Here is a 24,428-nt window from a genome sequence, read left to right as displayed (position 1 = left end):
GGCAACGATAGAAAACAGATACGCATCAGCCCGACCATTGATGATAGATTTGCAAGTCTTGTGTGTGGCATCAATACAGATCTCATTTGATTTCTTGAGCAGCTATAAAGCACATACGCATCTTAATATACGAACATTGCATTATATTTAAGTATATATCTTTTCTTACCAAAGCTTGTCGTGATGATATCCATGCAACAACAAAAGTAGAATCCGTGATATATTCCAACGTTTGATAACCTTGATCTTTTAAAAAGAGAAGCCACTTGACTACACTTTCTTTATCGATTAAATCTTTTCTTGCTAATCTTGACTGTTGGTTGGCGATGATATTCATGACATGATGCTGCTTCACACGTAAGGCTTCCGGGAACGGTCCTTCGCCTTCCTCGAGCTGATACCACCGGTTAGCATCTCTACGAGTTGATATCAAAGTTTTGCTTTACATGTATACATGATACTTACATCTTGAAGTTGTTTACTAGTCAAACGCAGATGTTCCTGAATTTGATCCCACTCCAACTTGTTATTGACAAGTTTTCAATCCATTTACGTGTTTCAGGGGGGATTTGTGAGCGAGTTCCATTGGTTATCTCGGTAGGGTCATGATACTGATGTTGCCAGTGATATACAACTTTGATTTTGCCTGAGACCAGGTATTGAATACAATATCGAGCACGACAGTTTACTTTAATGGAAGGTTTTGCAAGTCGACGTTTTTTGATGGGAGCAGGGACAGCTGGTACCGATGTTTCTCTTGAGTGATCACAGAAAAAAGTGATGCTACGTTCAACTTTCCGAGGACGGCCGGTATTGTTTCGGCGTGCATCTGAAGCCTTGGGTACGGAGATGTACTTGTTGTTGGTGATGAAGTTGGCAGGCTGCTTGGGGTTTTCTTTAACCCACTCGTCAAGTTGTTGCTGGTTGTCAAAAGTCTCTGTAACTACTTCGGTCGGGTAGGTGGGAAAGACACGGACAAGGTATCCAAGGCTATCAGATGCAGAGGCCATTGTTGTAGGTGAGCAATTGACAAAACAACAAAGGTACAATTGCGACGCGTCGCTGTGGGAACATGAAAAAGTTTTACTCTGTGATTGAAAACTTCTCTGACGTAATTTTTCTTGATGAATAACGAAACCGATCATGTCTGTGTCTTGCTGGCAGCAAAGTTGGCCATAACCAGGACCTCGTCATTTCCATGGCTAACTTTACCCAGAAGGTGACCCGAGCTGGTATTACACTTGCAGTACTTCCAGAGTGGATCGCAAATTTTCTAATTAAGCGACATCTTTCGGTGGAAAGTCAAATCGATCTGATTATGGACCTGCTGGTGCCTGAAATGGAAAAGATCCGTGCCGGCGAAGTTAGTCATGACGACGAGCCATCTTATGCAGCGATGGTGCTCAATTTGCCCAAGGCCAATGGTCAGCTGCGAACGCCCCAGGAGGCTGCTTTCTATTTCAAAAATATTGTGCTTGCTTCCATCCACACCACGACCACGTTCGCCTCGTTTGCACTACATGAACTTGCGTGTCGTCCTGCTTTACAGGCAGAGTTGCGTGCAGAAATCGAAAAGCTCGGTAATGATCGCACGCCTGAAACAGTGAGCCAGATCAGACTATTAGACTCGCTACTACGAGAAGTGTTACGGTACGATACTTCATACCTAGGAATGCATCACAAGGCATTAGACAATGTCATTTTGTCGACTGGCCAAATGATTCCGCGGGGTAGTCTGGTTTTGGGCGCCATGTATGATGCGCACATCTGTCCTGCATACATGCCAGAAACAGCAGCGCTTGGATCATCATGTCCTTTGGATCAATTCGATGCGCATCGGTTTATGCATGCCAACGACGATAGTAGTTGTTCATCCGCATCATCTGTTGGACCCGAATACATGACGTTTGGAATGTTCGCACATGCGTGTCCCGGCAGATACTTTGCCGTTGACGAGATCAAATACATTTTGGCTGAAATGATTATGCGCTATGATCTCACCACTAAATCGGGCAAGCGGGCCAAGGATTATGTGCTGAGAGGCATAACAAGATTTCCACCACGGGAGCCATTGGAATTCACAGGAAGAAGTATTACTACCACATCCAGGTGACACGGGCGGAGTGAGAGAGAGAAAGAGGTACGCACCTCTTTAAAAAGATCGACTGCTGTCAAAAAGCGACTTATTACATACACGCTTCTTTCGCTTTTATGCATAAATAAAAAATATCAGTTTCAGTGACGGAAGGAGTTTGTTATATATAATGTCTCCTATAAAAAATAGAGCCCGAAATGACATTATGCCTAGAGCGGGCTAGGGCAAAAAAAAAAGCATTGTCTCTTTCCTTTCCACATATGCTTCATGGGTTCTGCCGCACAGCACGACGACGTCGACGATTCAAAGGCGCTACTGCTTCCGGAAAATACTTCTGCTTCTTTAACCAAGTCGACGGAAGATTACTCCCCTGCTACTGCTGATGCTGATCACTGGACCTTCAACATCACGAACGGCAATGCCGTCACTGCCGAATACGCACAACTGGATGTCGACGATTCAGAAACGACTCCTCTCGGCAATTTTACGGACCAATCGCAGATTCAAGATGTCGAGTTTGTAGGTGACGATGACGACGATCCGAAATTCTTTGACTATAGGCTTCCAACAGAAGGTGGCTCTATGTTTGCTAGTTTTGTAAGCGGGCGAGGAAGCGCGAAAAGAAAACGAATTTTGTTTCTTAAGAATAAGCCCATCTAATTTTTTCTTTGAATAGCTTAATATGGCCAACAGTATCATTGGCGCTGGCATTATCGGTTTGCCCTTTTCTTTCAAAGAAGCAGTAGGTTTTTTTTATTTTCTACCCTTTTTTTAAAATTTTGATCCGCTGCAGGATGGGGTATACTGATCAATTAAATTATAGGGATTTTGGATGGGCATCATATTGTTAATAACATTAACTGTGGTCGTCGGTAAGAATCGTTTATATAAAATGGGCAGAAGAGCACCGAATGGAACACTAAGGACAAGAATTGCATATTATAGACTGGACCGTGCGGCTGCTCATGTATGATGGCAAGTTGGCGGGTCGTTCCACCTATCAAGATTTACTAGAATTCTCGTTTGGTCGAGCAGGTCTCATAGCGATATCTATTTTTCAATTTGCATTTGGATTTGGAGGTACGAATAGCACTACTGGGGCCCATGATGCTATGCAGTTTGCTTAATAAGATCGAGTATGGATGACCTATCAATATGTTATCTATAATAGGCATGTGCGCTTACTGCGTTATTTTGGGTAAACCCTTCTTTTTTTACTTACGTATACATCAACATTACTGCGCAACAGGAATGACTGAGGAAAATAAACTCACATTTTGCTTCATTGGTTGGCAAATTACAGGCGATACGATACCACATGTCATCCGCTCTCTCGTCGAAGGCATCGACGATATACCCATCCTGTGGATCTTTGCCAACCGTCGACTCTGTATCATTTTTTTCACCGTCTTTGTATCATACCCATTATCACTCTATCGAGATATATCCAAGCTTGCCAAAACCAGTGGACTAGCCTTAATCGCTATCGGCGTGATTATCATAAGTGTGATCATCGAAGGACCCAAAATGCCACCTGATATCCGTGGATCCCCAGAGCAGCGTTTCAATTTCTCAAACAACGAAATGTTCCAAGCAATAGCTGTGATCAGTTTTGGTGTGTATTCAATATGATATATCCTCGAGAGAAATGTTTCTTCAATGTTTAGCAAACAATATATTGGACATCTTGAATGAGGATGACTGATGTTACTTGTCAATATTGTAGCTTTTGTATGTCATCACAACAGCTTTTTGATCTTTGGATCATTGAAACAGCCGTCGCTCAATCGATTCGCTACAGTAACCCATTTGAGCATGGTGATCGCATTTATAACTTGTATGACACTAGCTGTATCGGGTTATGTTGTGTTTACAGATAAAACAGCAGGTAAAATTCTTGTTTTTCTTAGAGTTTCCGTCACATGTTCTTCCTGTGTGATTATTTATATGAAGTTTGACCGGGAAACCATATAGGCAACATTTTAAACAACTTTCCATCCGATAACACGCTCATCAACGTTGCGCGTCTAGCGTTTGGATTGAATATGTTTACGACAATACCTTTAGAAGCATTTGTGTGTCGCGAGGTGCGTTTTTTGTTATATATATGTGTATGTGTTTGCATCGCTGTGTGTATCGTTATTCATGTGACAAAGATGTAAGTAGGTTCTGGAAACATTCTTTTGGCCAGCAAAAGCGTTTCAGCGAACACGACACATTGCCATTACAACCGTGCTCGTGCTGGTAGCACTGACGGTATCACTATTGACATGCAACCTGGGCATTGTGCTGGAATTGACGGGCGGATTCTCCGCAACGGCACTAGCTTTTATTTTACCGCCTTTATGCTACCTTAAACTTGCGCGAGGATCGGTATTCCAGCGGAGCAAGATTCCACATTGGGCCTGTCTAACATTCGGCTTGTCGATCATGGTGGTCAGCACGTTCTACAGCTTGCAAAAAGTGTTCCAGGCCCATCACACTGCAACCAATGGTGGCGAGGTCAGCAGTGGCGACTCGGCTGCTGCTACGTGTGATTTATAGGACACTATTGCTGCTATTGTTATTGTTACCATGGAAACTACTCCCAAAACAATCATAATAATAAAAAGGCTACCCCATAATTATATTGCCATAGCGATTGTATGTTTCTTAGGTGACGTTTTTTATTCCGCCGCTGCTACTACTTTGTGTGTCTGTTGCTACCAGGGTTTTGCGGTTTTTATTTCCTCTCTCTTTCCTTTTACAATAACTTTTTCTGTTCATCATCTTTTTACTACTGCTATACATGCGTCATGAATGCAGCTCCATTTCGATTTGATCTTGCACGTCATCCTACCAAGGATACCATAAAGATGCTGACTTCGTTGCTAGAAAAAGTCACCAAAGCCAATGACCGCATGCATCCAGTACCGTCAAGCCCCGTCGATTCAGCTCTTCCTGCGCGCCATTCACGACCACGTAGCTTGTCACATTCTGATAAACGCTTCACAGCTTTCCATGCTCGGTCCATACCTACTATTGGTGAGTCACTTATTCACTTAAGGTATATGAAAGCAAGTTTATCTGATCATTAAAACTTTTCCTTTGATTAGGTATCCATGCTTACCTGTCACGCATCCTGAAATACTGTCCGTGTGCAAACGAATGCTTTCTGGCGCTGCTCGTTTATTTCGATCGTTTGTCAAAGTCAACAGCTCATCGACAACCACTACGAATTGATTCATTTAACATCCATCGACTCATCATATCCGGAGTAATGGTGGCTAGCAAACTGTTTTCTGACGTATTTTACACAAACACTCGCTATGCCAAAGTATGTAATAAAGGGGGTTGGATTCTATTAATGGTGTGGTTCAATTGGTTTGAAAGAAAAAGGGAGCTTATACTAGGAAAAGGCTTCATATACAAAAGGGCGGAGGAAAAAGAGAAATCTAAGGGAACTAACACATTACTACTACTGTATAGGTCGGTGGATTACCCGTTAGCGAGCTAAACGTACTAGAAGTAGAATTCCTGACACTCAACAACTACTCATTGTTTGTTTCTGTGGAAGAATTACAACATTATGGAGATCAGCTTCTGTTACATTGGATGCGGGAACAGGAAGGATACATTGACAGTCGGATCCAGCCGCGTCAGCTCGCACTTCACGAAAAAGAACTTCAGAATGAGCTTGATGGACAGCCACACAATCCAGATGATGATTATGTTCATGTCAACAAAGTCGCACGGCATCTATCTATCGATAAGGGAGACAGTCGACAGCAACAGCATCATAATCATAATCATCACCATCACCACGAAAATGGCACCGATAATAGCGGCAGTAAAGATTTGAACAGGAAATCTTCTGACGAAATAGACCGTCATCGATGCTTCAAACGCCCCAGCTTTACACAGCAACAACAACAACAACAGCAGCAGCATAGCACTAATATTAATAGTAATATTAAGAGTCACCGTCACGACGATACATCATCCCAGCACTTACCCACACCACCTGATTCCTCGTCACCCAATAACGCGATCGCACCGTCCCCGTCGTCGTCGTCGTCGCATGACACCCCGAGTCAGCACAAGTTTTACCCTACCGTGTCATGAAATAGCCGGCTCTAATTTCGTTTTGCCACGATTGAAAAACTTCTGTTAGATGAATAACATAACATCACATTTCACACCACTTGCAAGTATGAACCTTTCCACTCCTCGTCTCTTCTCCTCTCTCTCTCTCCTTCATGTCGCTCCCTCTCAAATCCCCCAATCCCATTTTTAGTACTATTACCACTATTACTACGTACCATCCCATCCACAGCGTATCACCCATTTGCAAAATCCGTATTATTTCTTTTTTCATATTTACCATACCGTATCTAACATACACTCAACAAGCAACAACAACATATATAATCCTCCATATATACTATTGGCAAAAAATGAACTGCTTTTTATTACTGCATCAATTCGTATTCAGCATACTTGGGTTCCCACATAAATTCTTGCACAACTTTTTGAACATCCTCGAATTGACGTCGACTTTCGCCTTGTTTGATTGCTTCTCGAACGACTGCAGTGGCTACTTTAGCACTGACATGTCGCGCGTCGTTGATGTCCGGGAGCAAGCTCTTGGTACGATCCTTGGATTTAGTAGAGGGTGAGCATTCGCTGATTGCATTGGCGGCTGCAAAGATCATTTGGTCTGTGCAATGTTTTGTACGACCCACGATGCAGCCCAACCCGATTCCGGGGAACACAAACGAATTGTTGCATTCGGCGATCTCGTACGTTTGGCCGTCGTATTCGACCGGATCGAATGGGGACCCCGTAGCCACAAACACTTTTCCTTGCGTCTAGAGAAGATGTTCAAAGAGTTATTCAATCCGAACATTCTCCCACGAATTTGCCACCATTGCAAGGACACACACTCACACACACACACTAGTTTTACACTTACCCATTCAAATAGGTCAGCAGGTTTGGCTTCATGCAGTCGGGTCGGATTTGAAAGTGGAAATATGATAGGGTGATCACAATGCTCAGCCATTGCTCGTACAATCTCTTCGGTAAAAGCACCATGTACTGTTGAACAGCCAATAAGCACCGTAGGCTTGACATTCTTAACTACATCGAGCAGTTGAGGATGCTGCTTATCATTGCCCAGCTTCCAATCTTTAATTTCACCCTTCGAGTGAGCATACACGCGTTGTTGATCGGTAATGACATAATCCCCTTCCGTCAGGTCCTGTGTCAACAACCCTGGCTTGTCAACACACCAGAAACGCTTGGCTGCCTCTTCCTTGGATAAATTGCACCGCGTTTCTAAGTAGGCGCGAATCTGATCAGCAATACCAATGCCTGCTGTTCCAGAACCAAAGATAACAATCTTTTGATCGGTCATCGATCCGTCTGTGAGCTTGAGCGCAGCCATAATGGATGCCAAGGTAATAGCACCGGTGCCTTGGATATCGTCGTTGAACGTAGACATGGCGGGCTGATATCTAGTCAACAGTCGTCTCGCATTGTCCACACCAAAGTCTTCCCAATGCAAAAATGCATTCTTAAAGTTTGTGCGTACACAGTCAACAAATTGTTCAACAAACGTGTCATACTCATCGCCACGGATTCGTTCATGGCGCCAGCCGAGATATAATGGGTCGTCCAATAGCTTTTGGTTGTTGGTGCCGACGTCGAGAACGACAGGAAGCGTTCGAGCAGGGTTGATGCCGGCCAAGGCAGTGTAAAGGACGAGCTTTGCTGTCTATTGTGTTTTATTGAGTTCTCTATGTTTTGACTAGAAGGAAACGCGCCATGGTTGTAATTAATCATGTTGAGTACTTACTGATATAGCAACACCACCTACGCCTTGGTCGCCAATTCCCAAGATTTCCTCGCTGTCAGTGACGACAATAACATCAATATCTTTAGGAGCCATGCCATTTTGCAGTGCTGCTTCGAGAAGAACGTGTTCGAGCTGATCAGACTCGGTAAAATTCAAATACACGCCACGCCTACGATATCAACGGAGCAAGCAAAACATTCATATGATCAGATTTTCTTTCAAGTTGCATATCTAGAGTTGCAGTAGTAGAGAGCAAGACTCACGGACGATGAAATACGTGCGAGTAACTATATCAAATAGTGTAGTACAAAAAGAGCATGGTTGTACATGTTAGATTTAGTGCCAATCCATCATTCTGACGTTTATTTGTCGTTCTCAACTTGCGGGACTAACCTTGCAATGTATTCTCCTTCGGTAGGCGTATAGATGATGGGTAAGATGTCCTTCAGATTTCGTAAAATAAAGTTGTAAAACAGTGTTTCGTTTTGATCATGAATATCTATTTTTTGAAATAAGTTTCACTTTAAATGCGGAGCATTGAGCAAACGAATGAACTTTCTTACTCTGCATAAATGCGTTTTTTATAATGGGTCGTTTCAGCTGGTTGTATTGTTCTTGAAGTCGATTCGTTTGTTCTTCCAACGTGTTGACTTGATACGGGAGTAGGCTGCACAAGTTGAATAGTTCTCGCTCACGTTTAGTGAATGCTGAGCCCTTGTTCAGCAGTGGTTGATTAAGAATGCTCTGGCCACTCATATACAGCTGTACGATATTAGGTGCACCCGCTTTGTCACCGTACGTATGGAGCTTCCTTAAATTGTTTCGCTGGTCGTCAGCAGCAGGCTTAGATTCAGCGTTACCCATACTTTTGAATGGTTTTTGTGAGATGGAGAAAAAAAGTGAGAAAGAAATGTTAAAAAACATTAATCAAAGAGAAGCAATTGATATGAAATGACATGGGTTCTTTCCATGCCTGATAGTGATGAAACCCAGCTCCAATTATCGACACACGAATAATTAAATATGATGTATGCCATGATACTGTAGATCTGCGACTTTTTGCAAAGTCAACCAACTAGTTTATTCTTAATCAAGGATTTCGCTATATTGACCCCGACGCTGGAACAATGTCACCATAATCGACGATTAATCAGCTCAGCAAACATAGCATTGCAGACAATGAGTTGTTAAGCACTGTGTATACCAAAATTATACCTTCTTTATCAAAGCAAAGGAGTTGTCGAATTTACTTCTTTCGCTCGCCCCATATATTTTTTTTTTCTTTTCCATTTGTGCTGTGTATCAGAGTATACGGCGTTCGAAAAGCAAACACATGTCCCCAGCCATCATACACAGAATGATGGCCGTGCTTCTTGATTCCAATACGATGTACTCAGTATTTTAGGATTAAATATTGTATCTGCCTTTTATGCTGACGCCAAGTGGTAAATACAAAACCTGCATTCACGCGAAGAGCTTGAAAGTGTTGCTTGTCAACAAAATCTAGGGAAAGCACCCGCCGACTTATTTTTCAAAGCACTCAACTCGAACTGTAGCCATGCTTCATTATCGATTTCGCACTCACGTCCATGCACGTTTGGCGATTTCGCTGTTTCCGTACGTATTAGCACTTGCGAAACGTCCCTATCTACGCTCATTAGTGCAGTTTACCTAGATGCTTGCAACTTACATTATATTTAGCACAACAGAAGCCACCGTCTTGTTTAGACGGCCAGCACGGGCTGTAGTTACCGTAATGAGGGTACCGAAGGAATTTTCGCGCTCGAAATTGAGCTGCTATTGCAAAGATGAATGATATAACGTTACTGTTGTTGCGTTGCTGATGGTGCTGGCGTTAAAGGTAATATTTATAGCGGGACACATGTAATTACGTGCAGGTTCGTATTATATTGCCTATTGACTTGTCATTGGCCCGCTCCACTTGACTTTCACTCAGAAACACTCGTTGTGCTCTATCAAAACTTCGATCTTGCGCCTTAATCAATCGTGAGGCCGATTTCTTACTACCAAGGGCAGCTTCATGTACCGTAAAATAACTTCTACTCCTCCTCAACACTACATTTTTCTTACTTTGATAGAAAAAAAAATTTGGTCCGCAAATGTTCGACTTTCTGATATTTACTTACTCAATTAATATATCTCGTATTTTTAATGTACTTACAACTTGCATACTGTACAGTTTTGCTTCTAAACCTTGGATCGATAAGTTCTTCGTCAAGATCTCCAGCACCGTTACCAAGCTGTGGTCTCTATCTACCTTCATGGACTCTTCTTCTTTCACCCACTTATTGTATGCATTCTGGAACCTACATCATATTTGAAAAAGAGGCGATTTATACATCAGGACAGGTCGATTACGTATAATTTCGCTACATGTATGCAGTATGCTGCTGTGTCGATAGTTTTCAGCAGCATATTGTCTGCGAAAACTTCAGTGTTTAGCTGTCACCAGGCTTGAGTATATCATAATAATGCGGCTTGCTTGCCATAACTTGACAGGACTTTAAAAAGGGTGAGGAAATACGACTAAAGGTAAACAGTGTAATACAAAGTCACTGGGTTATACATACTTTGAATCTGTTTTTTGATAAAGATAGAATTTCTACTGATAAATCTTGACATCTATTGCTATCATCATCAAAACTGTTTTGTCTCTTTGATATACTTCTTTTTGATAAGATATATCAATTTACTTGTGCTTTGTCGATGCATACGGCTTCAGTTCGTTGTGAGGTTAAAACTGTATTAACGAAACATGGCATGTGTCGGCGACATCAGACACGATCAAGGTTAGAGAAAGCAAGGCTGTTCAATGTTAAATCATGCCTGCTGAAAATGCTGGAATCATCTTTACCTTAACGTGCGATGGTACGCCGCATATGCATAATTCCAATGCGTTAATATATGGACAGTGAGCTTCGCTAATCACCAGATGTTGTGATCGCCGTCTTTAGTTAGACCTGGCAATGTGCTCAACATGGTTACCGTCTTTAGAGTACTATTGGCAATTACAATTATTAGCAGAGAATAATAGAGTTCCAAAAGTGGATTTATCAGATCGTATGCCATAGGAAAAGGCTGACCGTGTCAAAGACATGCTCTCACTAGCAGTTGTTGAAATTATATGATTTAAGACCAAGTTCCACGGCAGTTGTTTGCCTTTTGTCACTTTGTATGCCGTATATGTCTTCATCATAACATTCAACCTGTATTATAAACAGGATCCATGTATATCTACTATGCATAAAGAAAACTATAAAAAAACGAGCTGCGCATACTGACCATTTTATTGCTGTCATTATGTATTTCCTTACACATTTATTTTCAATGTTCTCGTAGTCGCATCAACCTCGTGTTTCGAGCTTCTTTTAACCATATGTATTATCAAGAATCACTTGAGGGGAAGGTCTGTTGTATGCAAGATAGCTTGTCGCTCAGTGTACATTACCTTTTGCTCGTTGAGACGGATTCAACGTGGTGCTACCACTGCCTTCTTCGTAAGTGTTATTTCAAATGCATACATATTGTTCGGCAGGATCACGGAAGCCAAGAGTTATTTGTCTTTGTGTGGTTCCGGGTGTACCCAAAGTAGTTCCAGCCTTTTTGTTCGTGTGATAAAGCATATGCAGTGGACCCCCTTTAATGTCAACCCTCAAATACAGCTGAAAATGTTGACGCTAACGGGGGTTGACATTAAAGGGGGTGGACTATTCAGACAAAAAGTTTACCCGTATAATAAAAATAGTAAATCAGCGCACCCTGACACAGTGTATGTATGCAACGGAGTCATCCCTGACAATATATTTTCAACCAACAATGAGATGAACTCTTTTGATTGGATATGTTTGACCCCAATAAGAAGTCAACCCTGGCTAAGGTGTTGACATTGACCTTGTAGAAGTTGAAATTTATCTCTGCTAAATTGAGGTTCTCAGAAAAAGGTTGACCGTATCGGGGTTTGACATTAAAGGGGGTCCACTGTGTTAGCATAAAACATCTACTAAATCCTATGGACAAATACGATCCATGCTCCTTGACAAACACTATCTTTACCTTTGGTTTTTTTTAGCTTCTCAAAATAGATTTGACACTGGACGAGAGAAAAGAAACACTGCAAATCGTTCTTTTAAGGATGGACAATAAGGTTGCTGTTGCTGCTTTGGAATGGCGTTGAGTGAATCCTAGTATCATAACTCATCGTGGTACTCATAGAAATTTTCCAATGGAATAAGATAAGAGTAGGTAGTAGTTAAAAAGGACTTCAGGAAAGCACAAGGGAGGCAATTATAAACGCTTGATAACAGACATACAACAAAATTACAATAAATGAATCTTGAAATTTAATATCAAGTGATTATTATGTTTTGCTGAAGACTATGTAGACACAATGATAAAACTATCCATCGTTACCGCACCATCATCATTCGATAAATCACAAGCAATGAAAAGCTACTTAGATGGGAAACTTTCTATGTGAGTCTCCAAATGTTGAACGATGCCTTTGCAAGTTGGTTCTCTTAGTTCTCAAAAGAAGCAAAAGTATTATGATTCCCGCATTTGAGGACATCTGCAGACTCATTATCTTTTCGAGATAGAAATTCAACTGGTGATGAATATTATTGAACATTCATTTGAATATTATGAATGAAAAACGAGGAGAACAACGTCAAAACATGTCTAAATGATGGTATATCGACAGTATGTAGAAAGAGTGAAAATTCGATAATGCACCTCGGTCATACATTGACGACAACGTGAAGTCCATGTGCTATATGGCTTTTCGTTGTAAGCTCTCCTGTTTCTCTGGCTTCCTAATAACAATACTGGTGATACCGATGTTCTAAAAGTGAATTACAGCTTTTCGAAGGCGAGGCGTGACTGAAGAGTTGACACTTTGTTACTCCCGCTGCTGATGCTATGACAACTGCTCACCATAGAAACCATTTGAACAAACGTCATAGTGCTACAATCTATCGGCACAAACAACAAACATAAACATTGGGAGCCCTAATGTTGCCCACGCCTTAATGCACAAACAGTCGATCACGGTACGAAAAATTACTTTAATGGGGAGCGGATCGACTCTACTTTTCACGGGCACCCGCAGCAGCCCAATTTTTATGCTTGTGCCATCTTCCACTACCCCTTTCTTCTTGCTTACAAATTCACCCATTCCTTGGCAAATTCAGGACGGCAGAATTCTCTTTGTCTTTGCGGTCCAAAAAAAATGATACAGTTTGAAGAGGCCATTTTAGGCCTCAGCAACGATGTGGATTCCATGACGATCTCCAAAGATGAGAACGATGACGATAATGCTTCAACTCGATCCTCCATTACCGCAGTCGATTCGACCCCGCACGATTACAAAGTCAAGCTTGATCAACAATATGTTTCTTCGACCGTTGAATCGTCATGTCCCAAAGTTGGCAGCAATGACTTTGATTCTCTTTGTGTATTGGGTCGTGGAGCGTAAGTTTTTCCTTTTTATGTGCGCTTTTTCTTTTAATTGGAAACGCTGTTATATTTGTTTCAATGATTTTTTATTAAATATATTTTACTTGCTGAAACCAGTTTTGGAAAGGTGCTCCTAGTTAAGCATCGTGCGTCGAGAACGTTGTATGCTATGAAGACGCTGAAAAAGGCGTCATTGGTGCTTCATGTCAACAATATCAAGACAGAAAGGCAAATCCTAGAACAGGTGCGCCATCCCTTTATTGTTCAATTGTATTATGCATTCCAAACACCTACAGAATTACATATGATTCTGGAATATGCTGTAGGAGGGGAATTGTTCCGGTACCTTGATCAAGGTACGCTATTAAAAAGGAAGAGGAAGAGAAAGGAGTAGGACGCAATGAAAGGGGGGAAAGTAAGCGGTATAACCAGAACCAGAAATTAATCGCTCAACATATATCAACTAGAGGGCATGTTTTCAGAACCGATGGCAAGCTTCTACGCTGCAGAGCTCGTCTTAGCTCTTTCACATTTACATAGTCTTGGAATCGTTTATCGTGATCTAAAGCCTGAGAATTGTTTATTGGACCAAAGTGGACATATTCTTCTAACTGATTTCGGATTATCCAAAGTCTCATTGGATGGCAAGACGAATACGATCTGTGGAACGGCAGAATACATGGCACCTGGTAACTTCAATTCTTTGCTTCATCGGATAAAACTAATGTCTGTTCTAATCTCTCTTAAATTCACTATCTTCAAAACCCTACACCCACGTTTGCCTCCTCTCCTCCGCTTACAATGCCCACGTTTCGCACGAACTTCATAAACGACAGAGGTGTTGGCTGGATTACAATATGATTATTCCGTGGATTGGTGGAGCTTGGGCATTCTAATTTACGACATGCTAACTGGTTCGGTAAGTTTCATCGTCCTGACCCGGGAATAAATCTGTCTTGCTTGGGTAAGCCGTCTGACTTTTTTTTCTCGCGCGTGGGTATGTAAAGCCACCGTTCAAAGGTAATAATAGGCAAAAGACGATCGACGGCATTATGTCCAAGAAACCTGCTATGCCGTATTACTTCACCAATGAAGCCAAAAGTTTGCTTACAGGGGTAAAAAGAAATTTCAAGTGTAGCTAATGGATTTTGTTGAGTTTTCTAATAAGTCTTAATTGTAGTTATTACGGAAGAATCCGCATGTTCGATTGGGCGCGAAACCTAAAGGTGCCGATGCCATTCGTAAACATAGATTTTTTCGCAAGATTGATTGGAAGGCTCTTTCAGAGCGTCACATGGATCCACCCATTGTTCCTCTCGTGGTAAGCTATATGCCCTATCATCTCTCTCTCTCTCTCTCTTATTCGCATTTTGCTTGCGTCTTTTTTCGTACCATCGGATAACTAATTCAGAAGGAAACACAAGACGGATCCTGAATCTGCGGAGGTAAACTTTTTTTCCACCCCACAAGGATTTAAAACTATACACTGTATAAATCATATTGTCAACTGACCAATTTGTTTCTGCTTTTCTAGAACTTTGATGCAGCATTCACAAACGAGCCTATTGTAGGATCCCCACCTCCTGCATCTTCTCCACTGTCGTCCTCTTGTCCGCCAGTAGAAGATCATTTCAGACATTTCAGTTATGTGGATGTTTCAGTGTGTTCCTGAATCACTTCCCATACACATGCAGCCCTTTTACAGTTCAACACCACCAAGTCGTCGTCGGGACTTGTACTAAATGGGCCAACCTGGGTAACGAATCATACACAGTATATATCAAATGCCGATTGTGCCGTTTCCCGAAAGTCGATTATCTTATCATAGAAAGCACACAAGAAACGTTCCAAAAAAGCCGCGAATCCGACAAGCAATTCCGGATATAAAAAGTATTAGACTGCTTATCTCTTCAAAAATTTTTATTTGCATTTTTTTTCCAACAACCTAGAAAGTCTTTCCCCTCTATTACCCTTATTTCATCCTATTTTTCTATTAATACATTGGATACCCGTTCAACACCATCATAAAGTTCAACACAATGGGCCTTTTCAACAAAGCCACGTCTAATCAGACTGTCAAATCGCATGAAATTAACTTCACTAACTACATGCTGTGGTGTGCCTTTGTGGCCAGTATTGCTGGTTGGAATGTCGGTTGGCATATTGGTAACGTATCCAATAAACAATTAATGATGGCGATGCCCAGTCGATTCACACGATTCCCTCCACAGGTGTTCCCAACATGCCTCAATACGTGATTTCTCAATGTACGGACGGCACAGAAAGCAGTACATCCTTACCGAATTGTTTGCCCATGTCGGATATAACATGGGTATGCTTTCTCTATTTCATCTCGATTTCTTTTTGTTGCTGCAGCCTATTGAGACCATTTCGCTGATATATCCCTCCACCACATGTACACACACTATCAACATAAAAAGGGTCATACTGTGGGAGCCTTTTCGCTAGGTGGTCTTGTTGGCGGTCTTGCCACCAACTTTTTGAACGACTATTTTGGCCGACGTATGAATATGATCATTGCTGCTTTCTGGAACATCATTGGTGGCATTCTCTCTGCTACCTCGGTTTCTGTCGAGATGGTAAGTAGTATAAAACAGGAGAGGGAAAGACAACATTAAAGAAAATACCGTCTAATCTCCTTACTTTTGTTATCTAGTATGCTGTGGGTCGCGCATTTGTGGGTATTGCAGCTGGTATTTCTGGTGCCTCTGTCGCAATCTACGTCTCTGAAATTTCGACCAACCGCTGCCGTGGTGCTTTTGGTGCCTTTTTCGGTATCTTTTTAAACGTTTCTATTCTAATCTCCCAATTGTGCGGCCGATATATGAGCTTTACCTATGTGTGGCGTTTCCTGTGGGCCATTCCTGCCATTATCGCTTTGATCCAGATCGGTTTGGTATTCACGATTGTCGAGACGCCACGCCGTTTATGTGCAACCAAGCAAAATGACAAGGCGCGCGCTGCCTTGGCCAAATTGCGCAACTATGGCGATATTGAAGAAGAATTTGAAGCTATTGTCGAATCGCGTCGTCAGGAACTCAATATGAAGATGGTTTCCATGTGGGATATCGTCTCTATTCAGAGCCGCCGCATGAGTTGGAATGCTTTTGTTGTCATTGTCATTCAAATGTATAATCAAGTTGGTGGTATTGGACCCATGTCTGTGTACTCTGTCGGCTTTCTGGCCAAGGCGTTTGGTGGTGACACTGTCTTGGCTACCAATGTCGTGCTGGCTCAAGCTGGTGCCAATATCGTTGCTACCTTGATTGCCGTCTTTCTGATTGGCTGGATGGGCCGTAAAGGCTGCATGTTGCTCTCGACCATGGGTATGACGATCGGTTCTGTATTTATTGTCATTGCTTCTGCCCTGGAAGATCCCGGACGCTTAGGTCCCCTGGTTATCACTGGAGGTAAGAGTTTGATCATGCCGTAATAATGATAACATGATCCATCAAAAAGAAGAAAACAAACTAATTGATCCACATGCGTATGATATATAGCCATTTTGTTTAGCTTTACATACTGTTTGGGCTGTGCCATTATTCCCTGGCTTATTGCTCCCGAATTGCTCCCACTACAAGCCCTCCCTGCTGGTGCAGCCATGGGTAACGCATCCAATTGGTTGTTCAACTACCTCATCAATACCTTGTGGCCAATGATTGATAGAGATTTTGGCAACTACAGCTTTGTGCTGTTTGCTGGTATCAACTTTGGTGGCTTCATATTTATGTTATTGTAAGTACCGTCTCCACTATTTTCTATTGCTATTTCGGTATATCACGGCAACTCTAATGCATATCGAAAAAAAAAACTTAATAGATTCATGCCTGAGACCACTGGCAAGGGTATTGATGACCACGATGCTGCTTCTACTAAAGGACCTGCAGTTGACAATGAAGCAATGTCTGTAGATTCCATTCGACAGGATGAGAAGATTGAACTATGAACCCAATAACACACACACACACGCCCTCCCTCCTTTCTCCGTATCCCTTTTTCTTTTCGCCCTTTCATTGTACAGTTTAATTTAATGCTCTGATAATAATAAAAAAGTACCATTTGTATAGATTCTACTTTTGACAACTACTATCCAATCTGTTTATATGACTACAGTAGAGCGTAAACTGTGATGAAAATGAACGGTTACTACCATACTATAGTATTTCTGTCCTCTGAAAAGTGATCTGTATACTGTTACCGAGGTTTTCGGACTTGAGTCTTAGCTGAATTTGGGTCCGAAGTGCAGTTTCGAGTCTTTTACAACGTTGGGTTGGCTATTCTGTAAGCCAAAGAAGAAGAGAATTAAGGACTTACCATTAATTAGAGCTCTGCTTGGTTCTTTAGAGAAATTGTATCTGCCGTTATTGTACTTAGTGACAAAATAAATATAAATAAATATGCTTTCTGCTGTTGAGAACAAGAATAATAAAGACTTTCTCAGTTTGTGCTGGAAGATGCCCTGGATAAAAAACCTAGCCGTTCTGCAATCTTGAGTGAAAAAACAATTAACTAAGACGCGCGATAGGATACAATGTCTAATATGAAAGTTTTATTATAGGTAAAAGAGGTGAACGTTCGCTACTTTTTCTATGTTTAAGTCAATCTAGGTGTGTTAATACTCGCCGCTAAGGAATGCTTGGCTCCCTTGGCACTTTCGATTGCTTTCGATGATGATCTTTTGGATTTCAAATTCAGTTGTTTCCGTTATTACTTTGCCTTTTAAGCATCAACTCCTTGTGAGCAAGATTATTCTCGGTGTCATCATTTTCTGTGGCGTCCTCCATTTAGCAAAGACCCTCTACGACTAATATTGCATAGCGTCAATATCAGTTTTTCTCGCAGTAAATGTTGCAGTGGCCTTTTGACGATGCATGCTGCAAGATGGTGTACGGTGTATGTTTTTGACGCGCCGAAAACTACGTGATTGTCATAGGCGAGGGGATTGACAGGACAAAGGCCGAGCTGTGCGACCTTCAACCTTGAAAAGACCTATTATGCAACGCATCTCGTTTTCCATATTATCTCAAGTTGCAGTTAGTGGCAGCCGTGAATGCTCTCTCAACCAGTATTCAAGTGTACCCTATTGTCAATGTTGCTTTAAGCGCTGAACTGAGGCGATCCGAGAAATGGTTTCGGTACAAAAGATACCACCAGTAGCCAAAAGTTTCAATTAACCGCTAAAAAACTTATACAGTATCCGCTCGTTGAGCCAATCACTGTCAAACCGGTCAGTCTTTAAGATTACGGCTACATATACTGTTTCCTTCAACTTGTATCAACTCTCTTTTGGCGCTCATTCTAGTCGGCGATGCTTTAAATTACTGTATCGGCAATACGTGCTATCTGATGTAGCTACAGTTATTGTTGATTGGTTTGTACTGGGTGTGTGGCTCGTGGATGATGCTGTCGTCGCTGGTGTTTGTATCAAGCTTTGGGTGTTCATCCGTATCTGCCGTCTGGGCCTTCTGAACCTTTTCGTACCTTGGAAGATCGTTTTAGGTGTCGGGAAGGCCACAATCAGCAAGAAACGACAACAAATTGGAATTTAGAATTTTTTAGAAGCTGTTCGCTGATGGAGCTGCATAAATTTCGAGCGTCAATGATGGGATGGCTTGCGCGTCATGTTTCTTTGTAAAAGTACATAGTGCGCAAGTACTATTGTATGGTGCGCGACATCAACAACCAACTGACGTTGATCGGTGGCCTGCTGAGCAGTGTTCTTCGTGCTTTTATAAGAAATGTCGCTCCTTTGCTCGATCTTGCTTCGTACTGCTTCGTCTGTATCATTCTGATGATCGTCAAGGAACCGATCAAAAGTCAAAGGAAACAGTTGAACATGCTTGTTGTGAGATTCCACTTCGTCAAGTCAACTAGTAGCTCATGCAAAGGTAAAGTGGGAAAAAGAGGGAAAGGATGGTTCCAACTGACAAACGTTTAGAAACCGTGCGTGTCCGAAACGGAGGCGGTCGGAGTAACGGGCTGCATGATCATAACAGCGTCGAAGGTCTACCCACCCACAACAAACAAAAGGTGGTGGGGCCAGAATCCCACACTTGTTTCAGAAGAAGGGAAAGGGAGATCCCGTCATTTTTTGACAGCAGCAAAATGAATGCCTTAAGAAGGGCGCTCGAGTGCTTGGATGCGAGGTAAGGACAGAGGCGGAGAGGGGCGCCAGCGAAAGAAGGAAGGCCCATTAGCAGGGAAAGCATGTGGATCACGCGACAAACAGTTATGAAACAAAGCGAGCCAGTGTGTGTGTGTGTGTGTGTGTGTGTGTGTGTCTTTTTTCTCTGTTTTTTGAAGCTCCGAGGCCACCCAAAGTAAGAGACCTAAGTTGACATGGGCTGTTTTGTTGGAGGGTTTCTCTTCTCTTTCCTCTTCTTTTCTTTCTCACTCAAACTTTTGCTTTTCCGCATGTCTGCATTTACGGTCAATAGGTTTGAAGCCCTTCTGGGCGACGAGCCCTCTGAGACGGACAAGCTTGGAAACACAAAGCCAACGGACAAGAAAGATGATCAACCGCCCAGTCGCAGCAAGCGTCAGGATACGCGAAATTTGCACACCCGTGTAGCAGGTAATAACGTCTTTCTTTCTTGTTCAGAGCTGGTCTTGCTGACAACCATCCACTCTATTGCAACTAGTGTCGCCCCCGTCTCGAAGAGGCCGTGACCGTGGCGCCGCAGGTGGTGGAGGCGATTCGCTCGAAAGCAGCAACACCGCCAGCAACGACGCCGCACCTGCTGCCGCCCAACGTCCTCCGCGCGGCCGTCAGTACGATCGTCACAGTGCCACTGGCATCGTGTAAGTGTTTTCCCTCTTCTCCCTCTCTCCCTACGCCACCCCCCACCCCCCGCGTTTGATTCGTTCAATAACAACAATATAAAATCACTGTCAAAAAAAAATTAACTCTCATGCAACACATATCTCAAGTGACAACGACAAAAAAGTCAATCAAGGATGGGGTCGAGCCGAGACTGCCCAGTGGGATGCGTACGTATAGTTTTCAATAGACATTCTTTCTGGCTATAGCAGCACAGTAGTATAGTAGTAGTAGTACGAGTGCTGGTATATTTGAGAAAAAGAACGTCGCTTTTTAACATGCTGCTTTTCTTTTGACCCAAAAAAAGTGCGCATGACACAATGTCGCCCGACGACCCAGCAGCGGAGGGTCAGACGGGATCGGGCACGGCCACGCCTGCGGAGCCTGAGTACAAGACCCTGGAAGAATACCAGGCTAACCAAGCAGCTAAGCGCGACAACCGCTTCCAGCTTCCTGAAGCACGTCAAGCAAACGAAGGCAGCGACGGTGGCCAATGGAAGGACGCCGTCCCGCTCAACAAGGAAGACGAGGTCTACTTTGGTGGCAAGGAAGTCGCACAAAAACAAAAGAACAAGAACAAGAAGGAAAAGGTGTACATTGACATTGAACACCCACCGCATCGACCAAGCGGTGGACGAGGCGAACGACGCGGTGGCAGTGGCGAACGTGGCGGACGTGGCGGACGTGGTGGACGAGGTGGGCGAGGCGGTCGTGGCCGCGGAGGTCGTGGAAGAGGTGTAAATATGAACGTCAACCTCTCGGATGCAAGTGCATTCCCTACTTTGGGAGCATAAATTTTCTTGTTGCTCCCTCTCTCTTCCACAAGGATCTACCCGTACAGATTATTGCAGAAGGTGCACATAAAACAACACACAGCACACAATATCAAAAGAAGACAGTTTCTCTCTCACTCTCTCATCCACTCTTTCATTTTGTTGTTTGTTTTCATTTGAATAAGAAAAAAAAAGAAACTTTATTTTGGCTCTATAAACATCATCAATTCCTATCTAAAAGAAGTGTGTGTGGGCAGGGAAGAAGGAACCTAGTAGCAAAGAAAGCACACCAACGCGTTAGCTTATATTGCAAAAACAGCGAAAACAAGACAGCGAAAGAGAGAAGCAAAGCCATCGATCAGGTGTCAAGTTGAATCATGTGGATCATTTGAAGAAATTCAATAAGAATTGCATCATTTCGAGTGGACCATCGATTCTCTCTTCTTCTATTGTACAGCATTCATAATAAAAGCACTTACACGTCAAGGGTCCCAAAGAAAGTAAAGTGAAAGAAAGGCAACAAAGCCCTTGGTGTTTTGAAGAAAGACTTATTTATAGCAAAGAAAAAGAGCGACAAAAAAAATTTTCTTTCTTTTGAGCTATTATTTACGGAGACCCAATCTACTTCTTCTCATTGGGTACAAATTCTTGACCAGCCACGAAAACTGTTTCCTTCTCCACATCGTTGTAGACGGGCGGAGCAGCAGCTGGATATCCGACAACAACAGCTTCCTGGGCAAACGATTCTTCTTGTTGTTCCTGCTTGACTTGGAGCATGTACGAATGGATGGCGAATGCAAAGTGAAGCTATATTACACAAATTCAATTGATTCGTCATATTTTTAGAAAATGTTATAGCTATATCCCTCTCACACACATATACACACATATCAAAAGGAGAGAGAGAGAGACAGATTGAAAATTAATACTTTACCTTAAGAAGAAGGTTAACAGCCATGGCGATGGTAATCACCCAAGCACTGCCAATGTATGCTGTTTCACAAGTTTCCATGTCAATGTGTTCATCCTTGGGTGCTTCTTGGACAACTTGTTGGCACACTTCGCTGTGCATGCTGAAGAATAGAAAGGCGCTGGCCACAGAAAACACCATGTGGAGTGCCAAATCCACCCAGTAGAACGCCGAGAAGAGACGGAGATGCTTGGCATTGTGCTGCGGTTTGACCATTAAAATGTTAGTAAGTGTATTTATCGTTCTATTCGGTTTGGTGTTCTACAAGTTATAAATATGTATACAAATACCCACCTTGATCACACCAACAGCACCGGCAAGACAGGCAACACCTGAAAGATAAGAGTACATTGTCAAGCCAAATACAGTGCCACTGTCGCCGTCGTCGAATTCATCGCTGAGTGCGGTCAATGCAAAGGCTCCGTAGAGATGAGTAATGGTGCCGAGAACAGCCAAAAACAACGTAGCCGTTCTATACAATAACTTTAGTATTAATATTATAGCACATAAAAAACCTTTGCAATCGTTCTGATGCTTACCTCAAGTTAATGCAAAAACAACATTTCATGGTAGTAGTAAGTAGTAAGCTAAAAATAAAAAGGTAAAAGGAAGGGAAAGAAGACTATGCACTTTTTCAATTGGCAAGAACCTCCGACAAATTTAATCTTTGTGCTGGTTCTGCACCTGCAACCAAGTGTGTGCCCGTGAGTGGGTGTGTGTTGAATCACCTTGCTATCTATTTGTGCATCACTCTCTCACTGTAATCGAGTGTCCTCAATGCTCACGTATATATACTCAACCAGCACACATTAAATGTCTCTTTTCTTATCATGTATACTAGACTGCATTGGGTTCCCTTTCATTCACAAATGGAGCGGGTCATTAAAGTCATTCATATTCCTAGAGCTGTGTTTGCTGTTATGTCAACGGTAACCATGACGACCATATCATAAACATAACAACCACAATAAATAAGGATGATGCCCCTATATTATACATCCACAGTAGCCTATTTTGATACCCGGACACATGGTCAATGTACATACATAAGAAGAGAGGACATAATTAAGGATAAACTATCTACGTCCAAAACTTTAATTGGCCAGATTTCATTATTGAACAAAAGGGGATAACAACCGGGCTATTGCGCCCGTCAACCGAAACGGATGGATTTCAGCCGAACGAAAAAAAAACAGTATATGTCGGCGCCACTGCCGGGAAACCGACCTTCAAATGGACGAATTCCAGCATTGTTTTTTTTAACCTTTCTCTCCTCCCTCAATTAATGACGTGCTCAGGTGACCAATGAGCGTCAGCAGCGACTCGACTCAAGTCGCGTATTCATTTCTTACAGCGGACAGTAATCAGCAATTACTACACGCTAGAAAGAAAAAACCACCAGCTCGCGAACAAGCATGGGTTCACGCCAGAACATTGTCGGTCCCGGACATTCACCGAATCAAACAAGAATGGAAGCAGTATCAAACCGGTCACCATGAACTTCCTGTTGGTAAACTTCAGGTATATATACGCATATATATATGTATATAACATCACCCCGTTTCTTTCAAATTGGGAAAATAAAAAACAATGATTTTTTTTTCTTAACTTGGGACATATCCACAACGCACGCGCACGCACACGACTTTTTACACTTTTTGAATTAACAGGTAGATTTGCTCAATATACGCACGGATACTCCGTTTAAACGACCCATTATGCGAGTCAAAATGGGCTCAGCGCAGTATTTCTCTTCGCGTTCGACGAAATGTACCGGTGATTGGAATGAAGGCTTTGTGTTTGTTGTATCATATCATGCACAGCTCTTTGATACCATTGATGTAAGTTAAATCCAACCCTTGGAATGATAAAAAGCAGGTTTTCTTTTTTGTTCATAATTCACTATATTGAGATTAACTGTGATGGCTACAACTTTTAGTTTGACTTGTACGATAAACCACGCAAACATTGGCCACACAAATCCAAACATGTCGGCAAGGCTAAACTCAAATTATCTAAACTTAAAGGCAAAGACGACATTTTTGTAACGTAAGACAGACACTAGTAAATAAATACTAGTAACAGTAGTATTAGTGAAATTCGGTCGACCCGAAATCTCCGTACACTTTGTAATAAGTATTTGGTGTATATGCGTGTTTACTTAGATTTCTACCCATTTACGAATACCATACGCGTCGAGGGTTACCCGAGGACGTCAAAGATACAATCATTAATACCGACCTGGCAACACTTGTGGAAGCTTCTGGCCGATTGAACAGTAAAAAGCTCATAGGTTCGATTCAGATCCGTATGCGTTATCATTACCAGCAACCTTCCGACATTGAAGCACCCCCACTTTTATCTCCTCATGGCGATATTCACGATAATGCATCACGACGCTACTCATACAATCATGCCGACGATTCCGACGATAG

General features: G+C 42.4%; 8 protein-coding genes across 8 annotated transcripts; 6 read left to right on the top strand and 2 right to left on the bottom strand.

The window, feature by feature from the left end:
* Positions 1-1,141: 1,141 nt before the first annotated feature.
* On the top strand, positions 1,142-2,113 carry BDB00DRAFT_765900 (cytochrome P450; the record flags this gene model as incomplete). Its single annotated transcript, XM_053119550.1, has 1 exon — positions 1,142-2,113. A coding segment is annotated over one exon (972 nt), but the record flags the coding sequence as incomplete, so codon positions are not given.
* Positions 2,114-2,777: 664 nt separating this feature from the next.
* On the top strand, positions 2,778-4,639 carry BDB00DRAFT_883573 (transmembrane amino acid transporter protein-domain-containing protein; the record flags this gene model as incomplete). Its single annotated transcript, XM_053128247.1, has 8 exons — positions 2,778-2,837; positions 2,919-2,967; positions 3,041-3,175; positions 3,267-3,293; positions 3,399-3,710; positions 3,822-3,983; positions 4,070-4,182; positions 4,262-4,639. 8 exons carry the CDS (start codon positions 2,778-2,780, stop codon positions 4,637-4,639), a joined length of 1,236 nt encoding a protein of 411 aa, XP_052978495.1.
* A 251-nt stretch (positions 4,640-4,890) lies between these two features.
* BDB00DRAFT_958690 (cyclin-domain-containing protein) lies at positions 4,891-5,689 on the top strand (the record flags this gene model as incomplete). Its single annotated transcript, XM_053129685.1, has 4 exons — positions 4,891-5,009; positions 5,061-5,119; positions 5,191-5,411; positions 5,564-5,689. Coding segments are annotated over 4 exons (525 nt in total), but the record flags the coding sequence as incomplete, so codon positions are not given.
* An 857-nt stretch (positions 5,690-6,546) lies between these two features.
* BDB00DRAFT_765951 (malate dehydrogenase) lies at positions 6,547-8,690 on the bottom strand (the record flags this gene model as incomplete). Its single annotated transcript, XM_053119555.1, has 6 exons — positions 6,547-6,945; positions 7,050-7,849; positions 7,931-8,103; positions 8,198-8,221; positions 8,328-8,433; positions 8,498-8,690. 6 exons carry the CDS (start codon positions 8,688-8,690, stop codon positions 6,547-6,549), a joined length of 1,695 nt encoding a protein of 564 aa, XP_052978493.1.
* A 4,258-nt stretch (positions 8,691-12,948) lies between these two features.
* BDB00DRAFT_457629 (kinase-like domain-containing protein) lies at positions 12,949-15,174 on the top strand. The gene is made up of 7 exons (XM_053117455.1): positions 12,949-13,424; positions 13,527-13,765; positions 13,877-14,098; positions 14,246-14,328; positions 14,417-14,524; positions 14,590-14,854; positions 14,944-15,174. Exons 1-6 carry the CDS (start codon positions 13,183-13,185, stop codon positions 14,809-14,811), a joined length of 1,116 nt encoding a protein of 371 aa, XP_052978492.1. The 5' UTR covers positions 12,949-13,182; the 3' UTR covers positions 14,812-14,854; positions 14,944-15,174.
* A 459-nt stretch (positions 15,175-15,633) lies between these two features.
* On the top strand, positions 15,634-17,826 carry BDB00DRAFT_958682 (general substrate transporter). Its single transcript, XM_053129684.1, has 5 exons — positions 15,634-15,741; positions 15,851-16,009; positions 16,087-16,840; positions 16,931-17,165; positions 17,250-17,826. Exons 1-5 carry the CDS (start codon positions 15,652-15,654, stop codon positions 17,374-17,376), a joined length of 1,365 nt encoding a protein of 454 aa, XP_052978491.1. The 5' UTR covers positions 15,634-15,651; the 3' UTR covers positions 17,377-17,826.
* Positions 17,827-19,793: 1,967 nt separating this feature from the next.
* Positions 19,794-21,233, top strand: BDB00DRAFT_829734 (uncharacterized protein). The gene is made up of 4 exons (XM_053123978.1): positions 19,794-20,004; positions 20,072-20,231; positions 20,361-20,420; positions 20,558-21,233. The coding sequence occupies exons 1-4, from the start codon at positions 19,845-19,847 to the stop codon at positions 21,042-21,044; spliced, it is 867 nt and encodes a 288-aa protein (XP_052978490.1). The 5' UTR covers positions 19,794-19,844; the 3' UTR covers positions 21,045-21,233.
* A 411-nt stretch (positions 21,234-21,644) lies between these two features.
* On the bottom strand, positions 21,645-22,561 carry BDB00DRAFT_765912 (uncharacterized protein; the record flags this gene model as incomplete). Its single annotated transcript, XM_053119551.1, has 4 exons — positions 21,645-21,830; positions 21,958-22,194; positions 22,288-22,465; positions 22,533-22,561. The coding sequence occupies 4 exons, from the start codon at positions 22,559-22,561 to the stop codon at positions 21,645-21,647; spliced, it is 630 nt and encodes a 209-aa protein (XP_052978489.1).
* Between the last annotated feature and the right edge of the window lie 1,867 nt (positions 22,562-24,428).

The sequence above is a fragment of the Zychaea mexicana genome (genome assembly GCF_025766255.1).
Source record: "Zychaea mexicana strain RSA 1403 chromosome Unknown BDB00scaffold_50, whole genome shotgun sequence".
Taxonomy (NCBI): Eukaryota; Fungi; Mucoromycota; class Mucoromycetes; order Mucorales; family Lichtheimiaceae; genus Zychaea; species Zychaea mexicana.
Note: the sequence above shows the minus strand (reverse complement) of the source record. Positions and strands in the feature narration are given on the sequence as shown.

Excerpts from the sequence above, each read along its gene's own strand:
- BDB00DRAFT_457629 (XM_053117455.1), top strand. The coding sequence starts at position 13,183 with ATGATACAGTTTGAAGAGGCCATTTTAGGCCTCAGCAACGATGTGGAT. Across the intron at positions 13,425-13,526 it reads TGTGTATTGGGTCGTGGAGC|TTTTGGAAAGGTGCTCCTAG; the intron begins GTAAGTTTTTCC and ends TGCTGAAACCAG. Across the intron at positions 14,525-14,589 it reads CCAAAAGTTTGCTTACAGGG|TTATTACGGAAGAATCCGCA; the intron begins GTAAAAAGAAAT and ends TCTTAATTGTAG.
- BDB00DRAFT_958682 (XM_053129684.1), top strand. The coding sequence starts at position 15,652 with ATGCCTCAATACGTGATTTCTCAATGTACGGACGGCACAGAAAGCAGT. Across the intron at positions 15,742-15,850 it reads CCATGTCGGATATAACATGG|GGTCATACTGTGGGAGCCTT; the intron begins GTATGCTTTCTC and ends CAACATAAAAAG. Across the intron at positions 17,166-17,249 it reads GGCTTCATATTTATGTTATT|ATTCATGCCTGAGACCACTG; the intron begins GTAAGTACCGTC and ends AAAACTTAATAG.
- BDB00DRAFT_829734 (XM_053123978.1), top strand. The coding sequence starts at position 19,845 with ATGTCTGCATTTACGGTCAATAGGTTTGAAGCCCTTCTGGGCGACGAG. Across the intron at positions 20,232-20,360 it reads CACAGTGCCACTGGCATCGT|TGACAACGACAAAAAAGTCA; the intron begins GTAAGTGTTTTC and ends ACATATCTCAAG. Across the intron at positions 20,421-20,557 it reads GAGACTGCCCAGTGGGATGC|TGCGCATGACACAATGTCGC; the intron begins GTACGTATAGTT and ends ACCCAAAAAAAG.